Source organism: Suricata suricatta, chromosome 9, assembly GCF_006229205.1.
Source record: "Suricata suricatta isolate VVHF042 chromosome 9, meerkat_22Aug2017_6uvM2_HiC, whole genome shotgun sequence".
NCBI classification, from domain to species: domain Eukaryota; kingdom Metazoa; phylum Chordata; class Mammalia; order Carnivora; family Herpestidae; genus Suricata; species Suricata suricatta.
The window spans coordinates 139,557,753-139,572,938 of record NC_043708.1 but is presented as its reverse complement, the minus strand read 5'-3'; the positions used below and the strand labels follow the sequence as shown (position 1 = coordinate 139,572,938).

General features: G+C 60.6%; 1 protein-coding gene across 1 annotated transcript in view; it reads left to right on the top strand.

Annotated features, from left to right (window-relative positions):
- The window catches only part of TBC1D2B (TBC1 domain family member 2B), a 62,531-nt gene that overhangs the window by 8,395 nt on the left and 38,950 nt on the right, over positions 1–15,186 (top strand). The window contains exons 6-7 of the mRNA XM_029952324.1: positions 2,668–2,876; positions 10,970–11,123. Of these exons, the coding sequence (XP_029808184.1) occupies positions 2,668–2,876; positions 10,970–11,123 (363 nt within the window). The remainder of the gene's footprint in view (positions 1–2,667; positions 2,877–10,969; positions 11,124–15,186) is intronic.

Here is a 15,186-nt window from a genome sequence, read left to right as displayed (position 1 = left end):
ACAGCGGGGGCGCGAGCTGGCGCGTGGAGGGGTTACTGACCAGGGTGGGGGACAGGGGGGGTGCGAGCTGGCGCGCGGAGGGGGGTACTGACCAGGGATGGGGACAGCGGGGGCGTGTGCTGGTGCGCCGGGGGGACTGACCAGGGTGGGGGACAGCGGGGGCGCGAGCTGGCGTGCCCGGGGGGCTGACCGCGGGTGAAGCGGAGCAGGACCCCCCTCCTCCGCCAGGTCTGGGCAGCCTGGGGAGCACGGCCTGTCATCAGACTGTCAGCAGATGAATTCCCCTCCCAGGGCCCCTTCTGGGAGCCTTTTGGTGCTCGTAAGGACATGGTGTCCGTCTCTGAATCACGTGTAACTGCACGTCGTGCATCTTATTCTTAGCCCACTTTTGTGAGGAGGACGCACATTTCTCTGGTGTTGAAACTGTTCCCAGCCTCATGACAGACATGTGTCAGCTCGGGGATCCTGGTGTGTCCCACGCAGAACAGAGGCGCTGAAGCAGCCCCCCGGGCGGAGTGGTTGTGCCAGGCTGTCCTGCCCTGGGGTCCGCTCAGGAGCCGTAAAGTGTCCAGTGGCTCTTTTGTCAAGACCTAACTTCTCACGGGTTTCTGCTGGCTTCTCAGTTAATAAGCTCCTAAAAAGCGGGCACCGTGTCATAGTGTGATGTCAACGTGGCTTCCTCTGACCCACCGCCCACGGCGTGGCCTGCACCCCATTTCTTGATGTTTGTGTCCTCACCTCGTGATGGTGCCCACAGAGAAGGCACCCAGGCAGACATCTGTGAAATGGGAGCATAGAAGGGGGTCACCTTCTGGTTTTGGGGTGCGCTTCGGCCCTCCAGAAGGGTGAGCCAGACCCTCAGGTGTGTTGACGGACACTCACGGCGCGCCCTGAGCACCCACTGAATACAGCCGGCATCAGCTCTTCGGAGAGCCTCCCCCGGATTACAGGCGCTCCTGATTTTCCGTCTCTTGTGTTTCATGTCCGTGGCGGGACCCTGAGGACGCCGAGGTGGGGAGGTTTAAGGAAAAGGCCGAATAGTGAACATTTTAGGTCTTGCAACTGTACAGAAACAACCATAAAGTGAGCATAGCAGCATTTCTATAATTCTTTTTTTTTTTTTAATGTTTTACTTATTTTTGATACAGAAAGAGACAGAGCATGAGAGGGGGAGGGGCAGAGAGAAAAGGAGACACAGAACAGGAAGCAGGCTCCAGGCTCTGAGCTAGCTGTCAGCACAGAGCCCGACGCAGGGCTCGAACCCACGAACATGAGATCTGACCTGAGCCGAAGCCTGAGGCTTAACCGACTGAGCCACCCAGGCGCCCCATCTATAATTTTTATTTATGGACTGAAATTTGAGTTTCATGTGATTTTCACATGTCACAAAATATTGTTCTCTCTGTCTTATTTTCCCCAACTGTTTAAAAGCGTAAAAGCCATTCCTGACTCATAGGTGTATCAAAACAGGCAGGGGGCTAGGGACGGCCCTGGGCTGTGGGGCCCTGAGTCTCCTGGTTTAAGAGGGCCTCACGCACCTCGCGTCCGCTCACTCGCACCCTCTGCTTAGGCACTGGGGTACAGCTGAACGGAGCAGGTCCCGTCCCTACCCTTGTGGAACTTTCTGAAATGTGGGGAGATATGGGAAACACCAACCAGCGCTGCGCAGCGTGGAGGGGACGAGGTCTGTGTGTGTGACAGGGGTCCCGGTTGCGGGGAGTGAGGGGACTGCGGGCGTGCCGGCTGCCGTGGGCCAGGGAGGCCGGCACAGCCTCTGGAAGGGAGGCGCTGGGGCTGCAGGAGCCGGCGGTTCGCAGCAGCGTTCGGCACCTTTTTTCCTCTTCCAAACTGGTGGTCGGTCGTGTCCGCCGTTCTCTGACTGCGCCGGACGGTATGTCGTCTGCGCATGAGGGTTGAGGTGTTGGTACCCCACGCTGGCAGGAAGGTGTGGATTGTGAACCTGCAGAGACGGTTCCCGTGCTTCTTAAGCACCACGGTGTCCGGGTGGGGGGCAGCGGGGTCTGGGAAGCTGCCCCGCTTTGCTAGAACGTTCCCAAATCCCCCTTCGCCACCGTTCTGCTTGCTCTGCTCATATGCACCTTACCAATTTCCTCCCTCCTCTGACGTGGCTGTTGAAAAGAGGGGGGCCATATGTGTTTGGGGTTGAGGTGTGAACACCAACTGCCACCTCACTGAGGGGCGGACAGGTGTCCTCGCTCAGGCGCCTTTACCCATCAGCCCTTGGGTTATAGGCTTCCTGTCTGATCAGAACGAAATCCCTCCAAGGACAGGAAAGAACCCTGTTATTGTAGAAGTGACTCTCAGAGTGGGGCTTCATCAGGAGCCGTCTTTTCTCTTAGATGTTTATACGGGAGGGTGTGAGGGACCCTGGGTGGGCGCTTGCCTATGTCCCCTAGGGTCCCAGAGTGAGCGTAGTGCGGATGGTGATGCTTCTAATTCATGCCCCCTACACCCCAAATACTCGGTCTGCAGTGCTCGGTGGCCCGCACAAGGCCCCCCCGGGCGGCAAGAGGCCAGGATGATCCCTGGGGGGCCTGCAGGTCCCAGTTTCCCGGAGAAGTTGTCGCTCCCCAGGCCACTCGGGAGACCCCACGCACACAGCGGTTCCGTGCTGTCGTTCCCAGAGGTGGATCCTGTCCCTTTCAGGTGCTGGAGCACCGATGCTGTGTCCTGCTAGGGCTCGCGGCCGGGAGCGCTGCCCTCACGGCGTTCAGAGGAGGCGCAGGCGTGTTGGAGACAGCGTGCCCGAACGCTCCTGCTGCGGCGTTTGGAAAACCTTCGCAGAGCAGCCACATCTGTCTGCAGGATTCAGGGCTGGTGTCCTGATTCTGGGGGTGGGGTGGCCTCTTCCCAGAGTGAGTGAACGGCGGGGGGCAGGGGGGGGGTCCTGTGTGTCCAGGACTGATTTGGATGTGGCTCGGAGCCATGTCTGCAGTCAGCGTGAGAATCCTGTGAACATTGCAGCACTGCAGAGGCCTTGTGACGGGTGGCCGAGGGCTCCCCGGAGGAGGCGGGCTGGGGAGTGGTTCAGTTTGGTACGATTGTGTAGCTGTTCACAGACGTGGCTCCTCTTGGGCCGGCAGGATGTGCTCCCGGTCATCCTCTGCTTACATTTCTCAGGCTTTGTGGGAGAACTGGGATCTGGTGGGGAGGAGTCTGGAGCCGAGTCCTTCAGACTTCTGGCCCTTCCCAGGCGCCCCGAAGGGAGCAGGGTTCCGTGAGCTCTGAGAACGGGTCTGAGCGTCGGACGGCAGCCCTGGCAGTGGACAGGACGACAGCTTGTGCTGTCAGAGGTGGCCGCGTTGGATCACAGGGGTTATTTGTAGGCAGCGGGCCCGATTTCCATTTTCCTTCAGCTCTGTGATGTCCAGGGACGATCGTGCTTGCGGACAAGGTGGCCAGTCGGCCCTTCGCCTAGCGCATCTTGTTGAGCGAGGCCGTGACGGGCACCTGGTGAGAGTCAGGCGCTGTCTCTGGCCTCGGGGAGCTTGTCCCATCCTGTTCTGGGCTGTGACTGGGGCGTTGTTCTCAGTGGCTCTGAGGGTCGGAGGAAGTCATGATGTGCTTTTGCTCCAAGGGTCATCTATCCCTCAGGCCTGAAGGGCCCCCCGGAGGGCAGCCTGCCCTGACCCTGGGTGCTGAGTGCGGGATTGGGGTCCGTCCGTGGGGCGGCGACTACTCGGGTGCTAGAGCCTTCCGCAGACACGGGAGCGATGTTCTCTTACCTAAACCTAGCCGTTCGGGAACACTTGCTTTGTGTTTCGGCTTTAATCCCGTCGTGTGGCAGGTTGTGCAGACACCAGAGTTGTCCCGTTACCCAATCCGGGCTGCAGCGGAGGCTTGAGACGATCCGATCAGCCACATGAGATTTGGAAACGGACGGTGTGGACGACAAGCTTCCCGGGGGGTTGACTTAGTGAGTGCGCGGCAGTGGCGGCTGCCCGGCCAGGACGAGGCGTGCAGCAGCGGGGGACAGGCCTGCTGCCGCCTGGGAGCCGTGGCCGGGGCCCCCGCCCCCTGGCCTTTCTCTCAAACCTGCTGTTGAAAGGAAGCATCTTTTCAGAACCACGGTTCTCTGGGAAAGCAGCCTCCTGGGATCCTGTGTTCACACGCCGGGCGGTCCCACCCCAGGGGCCCTGACGTTGGGGAGGCCGGGGTGAACCTTGGGAATCCACGGGTTTGCCCGTCACCCCGGCCCCCCCGCCGCCGCTCTGGGGGCCTCTCTTCAGGAACCACTGCTGTCCCCCGGATCGTGACCGAGCCTCCCCCGGGCTGTGAGGCCAGGCGCCCAGCTGCGGACGGTTTTCTGTGCGGCCTGGAAACGGCCACGCTGTGTGGACCGAGGCAGCGAAGCACGAGCCCTTAGTCTCAGTTTGACACTCTGCGGTTTCTGCCTGCACATCTGCTTTGCATTCTGTGTCTCTGCAAGCAGTGGTTTGGGCCTGGCGCCCTCCCCGGGTCCCCCGGCCCTGAGGCGTGTGTTCCCCAGGCTTTCAGACGGCAGTGGTGCCACCCGGCGCCCAGGGGGTGTTTCTGGGAGAGTGTGGTGCGGTGCTCGCCTCCACCGAAGAGCTCATGAGGACTCTCAGAGCCCCCAGGTCCTCACCCAGTGGCGGTGGGTAACAGAGTGGCCTAGGAGAGCCAGCTGACCCTTTCCTGAGGTCCCAGCTCTGCCTGGAGACTGTTAGAAATCATCCTCCTCCCAGATGGCCCGCAGACTTGCTTTAAGGGTAGGTCTCTGGTGGGTAGGGTCTGAGAGCCTGCCCTTCCCAAGCCCTAGTTCCAAAGACTTCATTAAGTTACTCATTCCTGTGTCCTTTGTTTTTTTTTTTAAGCTTATTTATTTGAGAGAGAGAGAGAGAGAAAAAATCCCAAGCAGGCTTCGTGCTATCAGCACAGAACCAGATGTGGGGCTCAATCCCATAAACCGTGAGATCGTGATCTGAGCCCAAATCAAGAGTCTGGCGCCTAATCGACCGACCGAGCCACTCACGTGCCCCTCCTGTGTCCTACTTTTAAGTTGAAAAACACGAAGCAGGAAGTAGTGCGGCGCTGTGTGGTGTGTGGAAACGTCACAGGCGGGTAGTGGCTGCAGTGTGCGTTTCTCCCAAGCCCATAAAACCCTGACCTGCTCTGACTGTGCAGCAGCACAGCCGATAGGGGGCCACAGGGATGCAGGCCTGCGGCCGCTCGGAGGCCACGTGTCCCCTCTCTCTGAAACAGAAAGTGCCTTGGCCGGCGAAGAGCAGACCCAGAGAGCCGCCTTGCCCTTGTCACCTGGCCCTGCCCCCCACAGCCCGTCTCTGTAGTGCCCCCTTGTCTGTGAACGTGTGTTTGCTTGCCCACGGTCCCTGGCTGGGCCCTCCTCCCCCAGCCCTTCCCCTCAGTCCCTCGTCTCTGTGACGTTGTTAAAGCTGGAAAAGTGTCAGCTGATGGGTGGGTTTGTCTTAGGGGATTTGTTCTTTAAAAGAGGGTGCTTGAGTTTCGGTGAAGGCGGAGCCTGACTTCCGCATCCCCAAAGCGGGTGGGAGGTGGCATCTGGGCTCTCGCTCAGGCTTTGAACAGGATGGAGACCACAACACATGTAGTTATTTTTGTAGCTAATGTGAAAATGCTCATTTCGAGTTAGCGATTTGAAAAGGTAGGAGGAGAGAGCTCATGGGGCCCGGCAGAGGATAGGGGTCGGTGCAGGCGCGTCCGGCTTTCTGAGGGCACGGGGGCCCTGCATGGGTGCCCTTCTTGTCTGCCGCCGGCGCAGACCCAGGCTTCAGAGCACGCCCAGGGAGCAGCTCCATCTGTTTCATTGGTACAGGGCCAGATCTCCTGTGAGATCCAGGCTCGTGATTTTGAAACATTCAGAAGAAAATTTGGAACCTAAAGTTATTTATCAGATTTGGCTTGTTGTCTGTTTTTCATCTGAGTCTGTATCATCAGGCCACTTATAATATTCTTGTGCTTTTTATTGCTTTTGGAAGAATTACCTTAGACACGCCTAAAGAATCTAGGTCTTCAGATTTAAGAAACAAAATTCATTTGTTACAAGCAGACACCGTGTCCTTTTAGGCAACGTGGCCTCTGAAGTGTGCAGACCGGGTCCATCCCCTGCATACCCTTGTTTCTGGGGCTCTTCCAGGACTGGTGGTCATGATGTTCTTGCTCTACAGATGTAGGTGGGCCTGGAGCCTTTGGGGAGCAGCCCAGGGTCTGCACCCCGAGTGTGTGACTGAAGTGCTGTGTATCACATTCGGCACTGATTGGTCCTGCCAAGGATGGCGGGTGGGATGTCTGGGCCGGGGCTTAAGGCATCCCTTAAGGATGTTCGCAGGTGGCTGCCAAGGCAGCTGGACCGAGGGTTGTGGAAGCCGACCTGGTCTCTGTGCCTGCCGTGTGGGGGAAGGGCGACCGCAGGTGGGGTGCGGTGGGGCGGGAGCAGTTAGCATGCGTGCGGCTCTGTGCGCCGAAGCCATCGGAGAGTCCTGACACTTGGGGTGCGTGTGACCTCACTGGGCGGGGGTGAGAAGAAGGTTGGGAGCCGCTGCTGCGGGGGCCGAGGCGGACGAACCAGGAGGATGTCAGGGAGTGCGAGTCGGGGACAGGGATGGATGTGGTCTTGACCTTGGAGAGCTGGTGACGCCCTCAGTCTGGAAAGCAGCATCTCTCTCCCATGTGTCGTGCGCGGTGCCCTCGTTGTTCCCTGCGGTGTGTTCCTAAGATGCGTGCTTAGCTCGGAGTCGTGGCTGAGCATCCGTTGCACCCTGGGACCCACGGCCGTGCTGCTGGCGGGGAGACCAGCCCCTGTGTGCCCTTGGCGCGAACCCACCATGCTCCTGGTTTTACGTTCACCGTCTCAGTATTTGGGAAGAGCCGTGGGGCGAGCTCTGAGCCCCGGGGAGATGCGGAGATGGGCTTTGTCTCCTTCCTCTTCCAAGTGACAGAGGGGGCTGGAGCTCTGGCGGAGCCAGCGGCTGTGAGGTCTGGGGTGACAGAGGGGATGCGGGTCACGGCTGCCCAGTGAGCAGGTGCTGCCCGTGGGGCCCCCGTCTGGGCCAGACGTGCGCGACATCCTGCGGTCCTCAGAGCCGCGCCGCAGGTCGGTTCCTGCCGGCACTCCCGTCCCGCCGCTGGCCAGTTGCACAGGTTGCCTAACACGGCACGTGGCGCGGCAGGGGGTGAAGGGACGGTGAGGCTCCGGGGCCCAGCGCGTGGGTGATGCTGCCCTGCCCGTGACGCGCCTCACACGACCGCACGCGCCATGTTCAGTGCAACCTGCGGCCCCCTAGGCGCGTCCATGCTGTCGCGCGCGCGCGTCCCGGGAGAGGCGGTCCAGTTCCCGCAGCGGGCGGAGCCGCTCCGCGTGTGGTCCCGGATGAACGACGGGTGGCGGGACACACCCGAGGGTCCGCTGAGATTCATTTCCCTCTTTTTCCACATTTCCCACATTTTGCACAGCAACTGTGGGTGGTTACTGTTATTTGAAATAAAAGTCTAAATTACAATGTGGTGTTTTTTTAAGCGTTTATTTATTTTTGAGAGAGAAAGCGTGAGCCGGGGAGGGACGCCTGGACATTTTCTCTGCCTTCCTTTCTGGGACTAGAAAGGTCTCTGCGGTCGAGGACGGGATGTGACAGGAGCAGTGGTCCTCCGTGGCCTGGAGAGTGATCGGCCCGTGCCGCGCGCCTTCCTGCAGGGGGCAGCGGCCCGGGCCGCCCTGCGCTGTCCGCCCGTCCGTCTGTCCGGCCGGCTTGCAGGCTGGGGACCTCCCAGGGACCCGTTGGGCCTCGACATCGCCGCTGAAACCGTCCGCCGAGCTGTGCTGCTGCTCGGGGCTTCGGTGGGCCCTTCACAAGTCCCCGAAAGTCTATACAGTTCCTGTTGCGAGACGCAGAAAGAGACAGACTTGATTTTAATCCCTTTAGGCATTTTTCCTGGTGACTTTAATGACTTTTGTTGCACATTCAAATCTTGAATCAAATTTGAATTCATTTATTTCTTTCCAGACTTTTAACCAGTTGTCCTGATGCCCTCATTTAATAAGGCTTTTCCTGCTGATTTTCCTTGAAATGCGACATTTGGTATGGGCTCTGTGTTTGAGTCCCTGGCTCAATGGGCCTTGATCATGTGCCTCCCAGCTTTGTAGGGCACAGCCCCACGCCTTGTATTTTTTTGCTCAAAATCTCGGAGGTTAAACTGCAGGCAGATTTTAGAATTTCTTTGCCATCCTTTAGAATTCTGACTGGAAATTTGGAAAGTTTCTATGATGCATAAGGATTTCTTAGACCACGCGTTGTGTATTTTGAGTGTAATTGTGACCGGACGCCAGCCGGTTGTCGCTGTTATGAAGGACGCTGTTCACCAGGAGCATCTCCGGAGCTGGGACTCCTGGTCCTGTACAGACGCCAGCACTCGGCCCAAGTTGGCGCTCAGTCTGCATTTGCCAAGGGAGCAAACATATTTCTGTGTATGTGGCATCGTCCCCTTTTCCTTCTTTTGGATGGATAAGTCGAGATAAGCCCCCAGGAAGGCCGGGGACTCCAAGCCGGCGAGCGCGGGCGCAGCTTCTGACTGTGCTGAGGTTTGATGGGCGGGGCCCCTTCCCCAGAGGAACGAAGGGCTGGGACCCATCACTTGGCGAGTGTGGTTGGGGGATGAGGCCTGAATCCTGCAGGCTGCTGGGCTGCTTCTGCGCATCCCCCCCGCCCCCGAAACACACCAGCCTGCCAGGAGTGTGGGCCCTGACAGAGCATGTGTTGAAACTGATTCATTTGGACCGGTGACTTTATTGCAGGACTGTTCTGGGCCCCGGGGAGAGAGCCGGGCTCGCTGGGGGTATCCTGGGGCCCAGGGGAAGGGACAGGTGGGACCTGCTCCCCCAGGTGTGGGGCTTCTGGGTTTGGGGCTGGTGGAGGCCTGGGGACAGGCCTGTGCGAGCAGTTAGGGCAGATGAATGAGGGACAGAGGAGTGCCCCTGCTTCCATGGGAAGGTTCTCAGGGGCACGTGGTGGCGTGAGCTCTGGAGGTAGCGTCTGCGCCGGCCTGGAAGGATGTCTGGGAGTAGCAGAGACCGGTGTTCCGGGCGACTCAGGCTGTGGCCCCCGTGCGTCGTCAGACCCGTGCTGGTCCGCTGCCTCAGGCGGCGCCTCTGCCCCTTGCAGCGTGATTGGAATGCCTGTGTGGCTCTCCAGAATTTGGGGTTAGAGCATTTCAATGGCGGTGGTGTGGGGCAGATCCTGACTCTCTCCCAGTCCTGCTCCCCACCCCCCTGGCTGGTGGACGCATGGCAGATGTGGTGGCAACAGGCTTCAGCACCAACTGGCTCGTTTGTCACCAGCACAGCTGTAGCTCAGCGCTGAGCTCCCGGTGACGGAGGTGTTCTGTGACGCCAGATTGTGTGGGGGTCCCGCTGGCCCCCCAGAGCAGTAGAGACACGGAAACTGTGAGCCAGACGAGCCGGGCCTGTTCTTTTGGTCCCTAAAGAGCGTTGGCATCTCTGTGGGTAAAGAACCGAGAAGCCTTCTTGAATCACAGCGTCCTTAAGAGGAGCTGCGGCGGCCCCCCACACCCGGTGCCCTTGGCCTGCGTTTCAGTCCCCGAGGCCACTGCCCACCCCTGGGTTTCCACCGACCTGGGCTCTCAGAACGGACTGAATTTATTGTCACTCCCAGAGCAGCACTGTCAACACAAATACAGTATGAGCCATGATAAATGCTTCTAAGTTTTCAGATACAGGTGGGGTAGCTTTAATAAATGCATTTTATTGAGTCCAGTGTGTCTAAAATATTTCATCGTGTGGCACCAGCCATGTTTCACATGCTCAGTGGCCAGTGTGCTGGACCCGGCATTTTGGGACCAACGTTACGTGTCAAACCCAGACTTGACCTGGGTGATCAAGAGTTTGTGATTCTGATCTGATCCGGACCGAGTTGGTCGCATCTCCACTCAGTCCTCCGAGTGGGGAGACCAGAGGGAGGACCACCTGGAGGCCGTGCATCGGCCGACGGGGCTGCCCTGCCCTCCGGCCTGCGCTTCTCTCTCTGGTTCCAGCGCCCGACGGCAGGGCCCTGGCGCTCTCCTACCTCCCTGACCGCAGCGTGCGCCCCAGGCCTGCCACGGGCCGAGCGGGATCAAAGTTGGGGTGCTCTCAGTGATTTCTGGGTCATCTTTATTTACTTATGTTTATTATTTTGAGAGCGAGAGAAAAAGTGAGGGAGGAGCAGGCAGAGAGGGAGAGAGAGAATCCCGAGCAGGTTCTGTTGGGCTCGAGCTCATAAACCGTGAGACCATGACCTGAGCTGAAACCAAGAGTCGGATGCCCACCCGGCTGAGCCCCCTGTGTGCCCCGAAAAGGAAAGAACCCCAGTCAGTTGTTGCCTCAAGGTGAGTTTGTGTGCCCTACCAGCCAGATTTCTGTCACACAAATAGTAAGTCTGACGTTGAAAGCATGTGACTTTAACGTTTGTTTTGCCCGGGAGATTACGGACTATCCCCCGTCAGATTTTTCCCTTTAAATCTGAGCGCTCTCGCACTGGCCCGTCTTCTGCATGTTCGCGTGGTGTTTGCAGGGCCGGGGGTGAGGTTTGCAATGGGTCCGTGCCCCTCCAGCGCTTGCTGTCCGAGGTTTTAAGACTTCTGGCCGTCGGAGGTGCCACCCGGTTTTCAGTCGGCCGTGGTGTTTGCACGCGCTCCAGGTGCCTACGGCTGGAAGTACCGTCGTCTGACGTGACACGGCCACACGCGCATGAGATGTGAGTTGTCAAGACAGGACGCGTGAGTGTGCAGCGAGAAGGGGTGGCGAGGCCACGCGGTCCTCCAGCCTTCCGTGCAGAGTGTTACGAGGTGGCGTCTCGGGTTCTTCCTGATGCTCCCCCAGGGGCAGGGTATGCACCTGGCCCGGCGGCACGCACCCCACCCCACGTCCTGTCGGCCCTCACGCGCTCCCCTTGTCTCCTAGGCCCCTAACCGCCAGCTCATGACCTACTGGCTGCAGGAGCTCCAGCAGAAGCGGTGGGAGCACTGCAACGGCCTGGACGCGGTGGCCGGGGACAGCAGGGCCTCCCCGGGCCCGGGGGACTTCTCGCAGGGCCTCGTAGCCAGAGACAGCCCAGGTAAGTCGGGGGTGGGGGGTCGCTTCCTCATGTCACGTGTGACCGGGCAGGGCAGGGCGGCATGGAATGGAAGCCTGGGAGGACCCCTGTGATGGCGGCCGGCCTGGGCCCTGGCGCTCTTGCGCACTGAGTCCTCTTCAACCCATAACGACTTTGGGGGTCAGCGAGGTCCGCACCCAGCACCCCGAGCAGAAGGGCAGTGGGGGTCCGTGACCCCCATCCTGACTGCAGCGCCAGCCTGTGTCTGCCTGCTGACGTGCTCACGCTCAGGCCCGGAGGTCACCCTTGTTTGTCCACACTGTTCTGGACGTGCCCAGCCCGTGACTCTGTCTCATCGTCGAGGGAGAGTAACCGTTAGACGAGATTCTGTATTCTCGGTCGGTGGCGTTTCCATGACTCTGGGTGGCTTGCAGTGTGGGGATCACGTGGCTTTACATCCGGCCATCAGACGCTGAAGCTGCAGGGTCTTCTCGGACTTGGTGGTGTCAGGTCCCTTACATCTGAAAAGAGCAGACGGCAGTCCCTCACTGATCCTCCCTGCAGAGACCACGGGGCGGGGTGTGCTCGTGGCTCCCGCATCCCTGTGGCGCGGAGGGCCGCCTGGAAGAAGCAGGCCACTGAGGCCATTGCGCCCACGTGTTTTGATGACCAGAGGCGCTCACGTCAAAGCCTGGCTGGCAAGGGCTGCTCCTCAGGCCTGTCCTTCACGACGCCGCAGGCCCGCTCAGCTCCCCGCGAGCCGCAGCTGGACCTGGCACCGGGCAGCCCTCGATTCAGACACGGATGCCAGGAGTCCTCTGAGGCTTCCCCCCCAGCCCACCACGTGTTCACGGACCACAGTGCTTTCCGCTCCGGTCAGAGAGATGTGGCTGGACGTCGGCCCCAGCCGTCGGGGCATGCTGCTCACAGACCTGATGCCCAAGGGGATGCCCTGCGTCTGGCTCCCAGTCCTCTGCTGGCCAGGGTGGTGGAAGCTGCTGGTTTAGGGCTTTGGATCAGAAGAGGCTCCGTAGCTCGGCCCGGACGCCGTGTGAGCGTTGGACGTGCTGCAGGGAAATGGGCGGATTCCTGTGCCGCCAGTGCCTTGTGTCGGGGACACACCCTTTGCCCCAGTTTCTTCATTTAAGTTCATTTATTTATAATCTCTGTACCCAATGTGGAGCTCGAACTCATGACCCTGAGATCAAGAGTCACAGGCTCCACCGACCAAGCCAGCCGGGCACCGCCTGGTTCTTCATCCTATGGATGCAGTGTCTGACGGACCCAGGGCGCCAGACCAGAGGGGTATAGCATGAATCCTTCCTTTCTTGAGCCACATCTGTGGCCGGAGAGCTGAGGAAGCATCTGAGGCCCATGGCTGCTTCCCTTCATTTGGTTCGGGGCCAGGTGTGGCCTCTGAGGTTTGCTCTTTTGGCTGGCAGCGTGGGCACGCAAGGCGGGCCTGGTCCCCTCTCGCAGTGTTCTGGTCACGCCTTGTGCACATAGTCAGGGGAGCGTGGGATGGGCGGTCGGGGCCGCAGGGGCGCTTGGGACTGAGGCCACAGGGGCGTCCCCTCTGAGGAAGCGGAGTCTAGGCCGGGGCCTGAGGATGACCTGGGGAGGGGAGGAGTCCGGCATGGGCCGGGCAGGTGCCTTTGAGGCGCCAGAGGGGGCCGAGCAGGGTGTGAGGGCGGCGTGGAGAGTGCCTCTTCCTCTGGGTTTGGGCCTCGGGGCTTCACCCTCAGGCGCCGGGAGGGTTCTGTGTGTAGACGTGACTCTAACTGCGGACGTAGACTGGGGTTTGGCATCTAAGAAAAGGTAATGGAACTTTGGACTGCTGGCGGTTGTGAGACTGTTGGCGTGTGGCACGTCAGGAAGAGGCTGTATTTCAGCCCTTTCATCATCAGAGAGAGGAGCTGGGCAGATGATAAAGTGCATGAAGGTAGGGAGGGTGTGCAAAGGTGTGCAAGGGCGGGCGTGAGCGTGGGCAGGAGGGCGCCTGTGATGCCGCTGGAACCACCTGGCGGGGCTGACTCCAGCTACAAGTGCTTGCAACTCCGATCTGCACGAAAAATAACCCTTTCCCGTTCTGCCTCGTCACCCACTGTCCAGGACGTCCCCGGGTGTTCGGCGTCAGCCGGCCCCCCATCTGCTGGGGACGGGGTCACGAGAGTGGACACCTCCCCATGGCAGGCAGCGGTGCGTCTCGGGAGGCAGCTCTATAGGGCGGAGAAGCCCTGGGGCCTGGGTTCGAGTTGTGCCTCCCGTGTTTATGGCGTGCTGGACTCGGGTCCCGGGGCAGCCATGTGGCCTGCTGTGCGTTTTACTGGAGTCGCAGTTCATCTGCGTGTTGCCTTTGTGCTTTTGCACCGTGACCAATCAGTGGCCGAGACCACGTGGCCCACGAGCCGACGGTCTGCCACCTGGGCCTTCAGGAAGTTTTCTGACCTTGCTCTGGGGCCCTGGGCATGTCTGTCCTTCTGAGCCTCTGTTTCCTCATCTGGGGGATGGACAGTGTTCGTACCGCCTCCTCCGGCCGCCTGTGTTCTGGGCAGCGTGCCACACACCTGCCACTCAGGGACCACAGAGTCACAGTCTGTGCGTGTGAGGAGTCCATGGCCCGGCCAGGCCAGTTCAGAGGCAGGGGGCAGGGTGAGCACGGGGCCGGCTTCAGGGAGCAGAAGGAGCGGCCGTTTAGGGCTCCACACCTGCAGGGGCTTTACAAGCGAGGGCACGGTGAGCAGTGGGTCGGATGTGCCCAGTGGGGAAGGGACCTGTCGGCCGGATGAGGGGGCTGGGGTCGGGCTGGAAACCACAGCGGTCACGGCGAGGGCTGCGGCAGAGTGGGTGGAAGGAGCGTGTGAGGGAAGCTGCACGGTCCAGACGTGCAGAGGTGGGGGGCAGGGGAGGCCCCCTTGCAGCTCTGTTAGGCGGGCCACCGACAGGCTGCCTGTGGTGCAGGTCCCGCACAGCTGTTTCAACAGGAAACCTGATGGCGTGTTTGCCTCATGGGGGTGCTCCCCTCGGTAAGGCTGCCTGGTGTTCGCCGTCTGCGGCACAGCCGCTTTCCGACGTGCCCGTGCGGCAGGAAGGAGCCCTCAGCCTGTGCCTCGTTAGCTGCCGCGTGGCCTCCCCTGGGAGGGAGGTGGGGAAGCTGGTGTCGGGGCTGCGCGCATGGGCAGCCTCAGAACTGGCGTCTGGAAAGAGGGGAGGCCGGTGAGCTCGGAGAGGCAGCGCGCGCCGGCCCGCGATGGCCCCGTCTTCCAAGGCGCAGCGTCCTGGCTGCAGCCGTCTCCCCTCCTGCCTCCGCCCCGTGGCCTGGCTCCTGGAAGGGCGCTGTGGCCCAGACCCGGCTCTGCGAGTCTCTGTGCTCCTGTGGTCCAGACCTGGCTTCGGCACAAAGGAATGCTTTGCAGAGACTTCCGGCTGTCGGGCGTGAGTGGACTAGACCCACGGGAGGCTTGCTGCGAGTGGTGCACACGGCTTGTTCTCATGCTTTGCCGTGGGAGCTGATCAGACGAGCAGGTCCGAGTGCCCGTCCGACGTGGGGGGTGTGTCTTGCAGAACAGACGGGCTGAGAGGCGACCATACTTTTCCTTCTCCGAGGGGGCTCGTGGGGCGGGGCGGCCGGCAGCTGCTGCTCTGAGCCCCACAGCCTGCGCCGCTGGGTCCGGCCCTCGGGTGGATACAGACCCCGCTCAGGTGGGTGCCCTACGAAGCCACGCCAGTTCCACGTGTTTGCTTAAGCCGTCCGCCCCTCGGGGTGACCCCAGAAGCTGTGCTTCTCTATGGTCACGTCTGTAGGGTGCCACAAGCCACGTTCTGTGTCATGTCCAAGAGGCAGCCTGTCCCCGTGGGGAGAGCTCTGGGGACCGCGGGCTCACTGCCTTCCCCATCTGTGGACAAGGTGCTCGCTGAGGCTCCTTCTGCTCTAAAGGGGATTCCTCAAATCAAATCATGGGAGGGAGTGCGTGTGGGAGCTGGGATTCCAGTGGTACCTGGGAGGGGCCTCCTTGGAGCTGGGCAGATGGGGTGCAGGCGGGCTGGGGGGGTGTTACTGCGGGGGAGGGGGAGGGAGCTGGGG